The following is a 6,720-nucleotide window of genomic DNA, read 5'->3' on the forward strand; positions in this document are numbered from 1 at the left end:
CCAGTCTGAAAAGGCTACACACTGTATGATTCCAACCATGTGACATTCTGGAAAAGGCAAAACCATGGAGACAGTAAAAAGATCAGTGGTCACCAGGGGTTGGGGAGAGGGAGGCAGGGATGAATGGGTGAAGCACAGAGGATTTTTAGGGCAGTGAAATTATTGCATACGGAGCTATAATGGTAGATCCATGTCATTGTCCATTTCTCCAAATCCATACAATGTGCACCACCAAGAGTGAACCCTGATGTAAACTCTGGACTTGGGAGGATAACAGTGAGTCAGTAGAGGCTCTTCAGTTTTAACAAATGTACCACTCTGGTGCAGGATGTTGATAATACGGCAGGCTTGTATGTGTGTAGGATGGAATATACGGGAACTACTTTCTACTCCATTTTGCTGTGAACCTAAAGCTGTTCTGCAAAAGAAAGTCTTTTAGTTTTTAAAAAGCAGGTTTGGGCCAGACGTGGTGTCTCATACGTGTAATACTAGCACTTTAGGAGGCTGAGGCGGGTGGATCACCTGAGGTTGGGAGTTCGAGACCAGCCTGGCCAACATGGCGAAACCGTGTCTCTACTAAAAACACAAAAATTAGGCCAGGTACCGTGGCTCACACCTGTAATCCCAGCACTTTGGGAGGCCAAGATGGGTGGATCACTTGACGCCAGGAGTTCAAGATCAGCCTGGCCAACATGGTGAAACCCTGTCTCTACTAAAAATACAAAAATTAGGCCAGGCGCGATGGCTCACACCTGTAATCCCAGCACTTTGGGAGGCCAAGGTGGTTGGATCACCTGAGGTTGGGATCAGCCTGACCAACATGGAGAAACCCCATCTCTACTAAAAATACAAAATTAGCTGGCTGGGCATGGTGGCGTATGCCTGTAATCCCAGCTACTTGGGAGGCTGAGGCAGGAGAATCGCTTGAACCTGGGAGGCAGAGGTTGCAGTGAGCCGAGATCATGCCGTCTGCCATTGCACTCCAGCCTGGGCAACAAAAGCGAGACTCCATCTCAAAAAAAAAAAAAAAAAAAAAATACAAAAATTAGCCAGATGTGGTGGTGCGCGCCTGTAATCCCAGCTACTTCGGAAGCTGAGGAAGGAGAATCACTTGAACCCGAGAGGCAGAGGTTGCAGTGAGCCGACATCGCACCACTGCACTCCAGCCTAGGCAACAGAGCGAGACTCCCCATCAAAAAAAAAAACAGGCCGGGCACAGTGGCTCATGCCTGTAATCCCAGCACTTTGGGAGGCCGAGGCAGGCGGATCATGAGGTCAGGAGTTCAAGACCAGCCAGGCCAACATGGTGAAACCCTGTCTCTACTAAGAATGCAAAAATTAGCTGCCCGTATTGGTGGGCACCTGTAATCCCAGCTACTCAAGAGGCTGAGGCAGGAGAATCGCTTGAAACCGAAGGCGGAGGTTGCAGTGAACTGAGATCGCGCCACTGCACTCCAGCCTGGGCGAAAGAGCGAAACTCCATCTCAAACCAAAAAAAAGTGGAGGCTAGGTGCAGTGGCTCATGCCTGTAATCCCAGCATTTTAGGAGGCTGAGGCAGGTGGATCACGAGGTCAGGAGTTCAAGACCAGCCTGGCCAAGATGGTGAAACCCCGTCTCTACTAAAAATACAAAAAAATTAGTCAGGCATGGTGGCAGGTGCCCGTAATCCCAGCTACTCGGGAGGCTGAGGCAGAGAATTGCTTGAACCTGAGAGGTGGAGGTTGCAGGGAGCCAAGATTGCACCACTGCACTCCAGCCTGGGTGACAGAACGAGACTGTCTCAAAAAAACAAAAAAGTGGGTTCCGATGTATGCAAATGTGCATAGCAACATTATTTATAATAGGCAAGAAGTAGAGACAAACCAAATGACCATCAGCTGATGAACAGGTAGATAATGTGACATATCCATACAGTGGAATACAGTTCAGCAACGAAAAGAATTGAAGAACTGAGACACGCTGGAACCTGGATGAACCGGAAAATATGATGCTAAGTGAAAGCTCGAAACAAGGGAACACATAGTGTATGATTCTGCTTATATGGAATGTCCACGATGAGACAGAGTGTGGATTAGTGGGTGCCTAGGTCTCAAGGGTATAGGGGGTTGGGGTGGTGATGGCTGAGCAGGGCAGGATTTCTTTTTGGGGTAATGAAATACTCTAAAATTGATTGTGATAATAGACGTGCAACTCTATGAATATAATAAAAGGCATTGAGTTGTCTATATTAAATAGATACAGTATGTGAATTATATCTTAATAAAACTAATTTTAACGACGTTGAAGGCCTCTTACCAGCAGACCTGACCTTCCGTTTGTTCCCTGCAGTTATAGGTGGGCATTTATTCCAGAAGTGGACACAGAGGGCCCTGCCTTCCTGTCGGATGTAGAGGAGAATCACCAAGAATGCAAACCCCACACTGTGAGGATTCTAGAACTTCTAAAATTAAAGTTTGGGGTAAGTGCTTTTCTTTTCTTTTCTTTTTTTTTTTTTTTTTTTTTTTTTTTTTGGTGAGACAGAGTTTCACTCGGCCACCCAGGTTAGAGTGCAGTGGTGCGGTCTTCGCTTACTGCAGCCTCCACCTCCCAGGTTCAAGTGATTCTCCTGCCTCAGCTTCCTGAGTAGCTGGGATTACAGGAATGTGCCACCACGCCTGGCTAATTTTGTTTTGTTTTGTTCTGAGACGGAATCTCACTCTGTTGCCCAGGCTAGAGTGCAGTGGCACAATCTCAGGTCACTGCAACCTCAGCCTCCTGGTTTCAAGCAATTCTCCTCTCAGCCTCTGGAATAGCTGGAACTACAGGCGCACGCCACCATGCCTGGCTAATTTTTGTTTTTTTGTTTTTGGGTTTTTTTTTTTTTTTTTGAGACGAAGTCTCACTCTGTTGTCCAGACTGGAGTGCAATGGCAGGATCTCAGCTCACTGCAACCTCCACCTCCCAGGTTCAAGCAATTCCCACACCTCAGCTTCCCAAGTAGTTGGAACTACAGGCACACGCCACCACTCTTGGGGCTAATTTTTGTATTTTTAGTAGAGACAGGTTTTCGCCATATTGGTCAGGCTGGTCTCGAACTCCTGACCTCAGGTGATCCGCCTGCTTCAGCCTCCCAAAGTGTTGGGATTACAGGCGAGAGCCACCGTGTCCAGCCTGCTTTTCTTTTTAAAAATTATATTCATGAGGCTGGTAATCCCAGCATTTTGGGAGGCCGAGGTGGGCAGATCGCCTGAGGTCAGGAGTTCAAGACCAACCTGGCAAACATGGTGAAACTCCATCTCTACAAAAATACAAAAATTAGCTGGGCATGGTGACGGGTACCTGTAATCCCAGCTACTCAGGAAGCTGAGGCAAGAGAATCGCTTGAACCCGGGAGACAGAGGTTACAGTGAGCCAAGATCACGCTGCTGCACTCCAGCCTGGGCGACAGAGCAAGACTCTGTCTCAAAAAAAAAAAAAGGACCTTATTTCTTAGGTTTTGCCACATGCATGTGCTTCCCAGCCATCTCGAGCCCTCAGTGAAACCATATCATTGTTATGGGTTTGTTTTTTCTGCAGGAAATCAGTAGCTCTGATGAGATCACCATGAAGAGTGAATTCCCGCTTCTGCGCCAACATTCTGTTTCCAGCATCAGGCAGTTGATGCCATTCTTCATGACTCTAAATGGTGCATTTAAGACCCAGAGACAGCTGCCCGCTGATACCCCAGGAACTCCATTCTTGGACTTTCCTGTCACAGATAGCCCAAGGATCTTAAAACAACTGGAAGAATGCATCGAATATGATTTTCTGGAACATCCAGAATGTTAACCATGTGAGAGAGAATATGTTTAATCCATGTATTGGTACTTTACTGAAAACCAGGTTATATTCTAAAGAAGAAAGAAGGCAGGATAGTGCTTTTGAACAAGCCTATTTCCATTTTGAAAGTAGATTTCAGGCTAGGTGTGGTGGCTCACACCTGTAATCTCAGCACTTTGGGAGGCCGAGGCAGGCAGATCACTTGAGGTCAGGAGTTCGAGACCAGCCTGACCAACATGGTGAGACCCTGTCTCTACTAAAATTACAAAAATTAGCTAGGTGTGGTGGCGGTGCCTGTAATCCCAGCTACTTGGGAGGCTAAGGCATGAGAATTGCTTGAACCCAGGAGGTGGAGGCTGCAGTGAGCCGCGATCACGACACTGCACTCCAGCTGTGTGACAGAATGAGACCATCTCAAAAAAAAAAAAAAAAAAAAGTAGATTTCGGATAATTTACTGTTCAGCAACAGGACACACCTCCCTAAATGCCTTGTAATATATTTGAATCTGATTCTGCATTTCTTCCTCAATTTATGTAATGAAAATAAAATTAATATATCATCTAACAGTAGCACAAAATTTGTAATATGAAGTAAAGTATGAAGATAATGAAGAAGTTGTTTTCTTTGTTGAAGCAGTTATATGGGTCTTTCTCAGTATATTTCTCTTTTCTCTAAAAGTTTAAACTTATTAAAAGAATGTTATTTTTAACCTTTCACACAAATGTCCTTTAAAGTGCTTATTTTGGTACTCCATTTTAAGACTAAAATACATTGTTTTCTGAGGACAATAATTGCCCCTTACCCATTCAGCAGAGGTAAGGTAACCTCAATGTATTCAAAGATAACCTCAATGTATTCAAACCTCGCACATTAAAAATTACATGTTTGCCGGGCGCGGTGGCTCACGCCTGTAATCCCAGCACTTTGGGAGGCCAAGGTGGGCAGATCACCTGAGGTCAGGAGTTCAAGACCAGCCTGACCAACATGGAGAAACCCCGTCTCTACTAAAAATACAAAATTAGCTGGGCATGGTGGTGCATGCCTGTAATCCCAGCCACTCGGGAGGCTGAGGCTGGAGAATCTCTTGAACCAGGGAGGCGGAGGTTGCCATGAGCCAAGATCGTGCCATTGCACTCCAGCCTGGGCAACAAGAGTGAAACTCCGTCTCAAAAAAAAAAAAAAATTCATGTTTGCACAGTTTAACAACATAAGTACAGGGTTTTAAATTTCTGACAGCACGTTCTTTTCTTTTTTTTATTTTTTCCCCCTAAACGTTTAAAATATATTTCTAAACAGAATGGGCCAACTCAGTCACAGTAACTGTTGATCTCCATAGCAGAGCAACCCACAAAGACAGAACTGATTTTTTTCCCATAATCAGGGGTGAAAAATATACAACTTGTTTCTGAACCAAAACCACAATTTCTGCAGTTTAAAATGTTTCACTGCTAATATGGCCCTGGTAGAAATTATGTAGTTTCTTTTCTTCTTTAAAAAAAAAAAAAAAAAATTAAAAAAATTTCCTAAGACACTAAATGCTCCATCTGGAATGTAGATTCTGATCACAAAGCAGCTCAGTTAACCTAAAAAATAAAAAATTCCCATCACCTGTCTCAGCAGGGCCTGAGAGTAGTGTGGGGAACCCGAGCTTTGGTATGGAGAGTCACGTCCCCTTAAACCAGACAGAGACCTTGAATAGCCATAGCTGGTGCTTCTCTCAGGATAAACTCTGATGTAGGAAGTTTCACCCTCATGAGAGTGGAATTTGGTCATCCAGTTGACGCAGGGCATATTCCATGTCTTCTGAGACACCCAACCATCTGCACATCCGCGTAACAGGCATCCCCAGCTTCTCGCGTGTGATCCTTCAGGTCCTGCCAGCTGCCTGATGGAAGAAGTCCATTTCTTCCATAAATAGCATCCTCTGCATCTCGAGGGTCCTCGAAGCGCACGGAGGCGAAGGGCACAAGGCCGTGCCGGCTCTTGAGCTCGATCTCGCGGATGCGGCTGTACTTGTAGAACAGGTCCTCCAGGTCCTTCTCGCGCACGTGGGTCGGAAGGTTCCCCACGTAGATGCGCCCGTCGCCCTCTCAGCCGCGCTCGTGTCCGCCCAGCCCGACAACCGCACCGCCCGACGCTGCTGGCCAGCCGCAGCCCGCATCCGCCCGTATCGCCGCCGCTGCCGCCTCAGCACGGCTGCCCCCGCAGCGTCTGTTTTGTTTTGTTTTGTTTTGTTCTAACAGGGTCTCTCTCTGTCGCCCAGGCTGGAGTGCAGTGGCGTGATCTTGACTCCCTGCAACCTCTGCCTCCCGGGTTCAAGCGATTCACCTGCCTCAGCCTCCTAAGTAGCTGCCATTATAGGTGCCAGCTAACCATGGCCGGCTAATTTTTTTTTTTTTTTTTTGAGACAGAGTCTTGCTCTGTCACCCAGGCTGGAGTGCAGTGGCGCGATCTCGGCTCCCTGCAACCTCCGCCTCCTGGGTTCAAGTGATTCTCCTGCCTCAGCCTCCTGAGTAGCTGGGATTACAGCTATGTACAGCGATGTCTGCAAAGATAGGGATTTAACAGTACTCATATCTTCATGTTCATAAAAAAGTCCTACACGCGTGATGTACGTCTAGATCTTTCCTTTTGTCACAGGATATAGCACGGTAGTTACGGATATAGTCTCCGCAGTGCCTGGGTTTGACTCAGCTTCCCCACGTACTGGCCTGCGCATATTTTGTGTCTCAGTTTCCTCATCTTTAAGGTAGGAATATCAATGGTAACTACGTCTTACCGTGGTAGCAACTAACCAGCTCTGCCACTTCTGTGATCTCTAAGCAGTTTTGATCATACACCCAGCAGTAAAAATTAAGTATCTTTCCAGCCCCAATATCTATAAGCTATGTGTTACATTAATTTACTTGGGTTCCAACAT

The 6,720-nt window shown here is 46.4% G+C and overlaps 1 protein-coding gene and 1 pseudogene across 2 annotated transcripts in view; one reads left to right on the plus strand and one right to left on the minus strand.

The window, feature by feature from the left end:
* The window catches only part of DOP1B (DOP1 leucine zipper like protein B), a 132,404-nt gene extending 127,888 nt beyond the window's left edge, over positions 1 to 4,516 (plus strand). For both annotated transcript variants that reach the window (XM_055373998.1, XM_019017893.4), the window contains 2 exons: positions 2,330 to 2,459; positions 3,557 to 4,516. In XM_055373998.1, coding sequence (XP_055229973.1) covers positions 2,330 to 2,459; positions 3,557 to 3,808 — 382 coding nt within the window. In that variant the 3' untranslated portion in view covers positions 3,809 to 4,516. The remainder of the gene's footprint in view (positions 1 to 2,329; positions 2,460 to 3,556) is intronic.
* Positions 4,517 to 5,076: 560 nt separating this feature from the next.
* On the minus strand, positions 5,077 to 6,012 carry LOC115931828 (serine/arginine-rich splicing factor 9-like; annotated as a pseudogene).
* Between the last annotated feature and the right edge of the window lie 708 nt (positions 6,013 to 6,720).

This window comes from Gorilla gorilla, chromosome 22 (assembly GCF_029281585.2).
Source record: "Gorilla gorilla gorilla isolate KB3781 chromosome 22, NHGRI_mGorGor1-v2.1_pri, whole genome shotgun sequence".
Taxonomy (NCBI): Eukaryota; Metazoa; Chordata; class Mammalia; order Primates; family Hominidae; genus Gorilla; species Gorilla gorilla.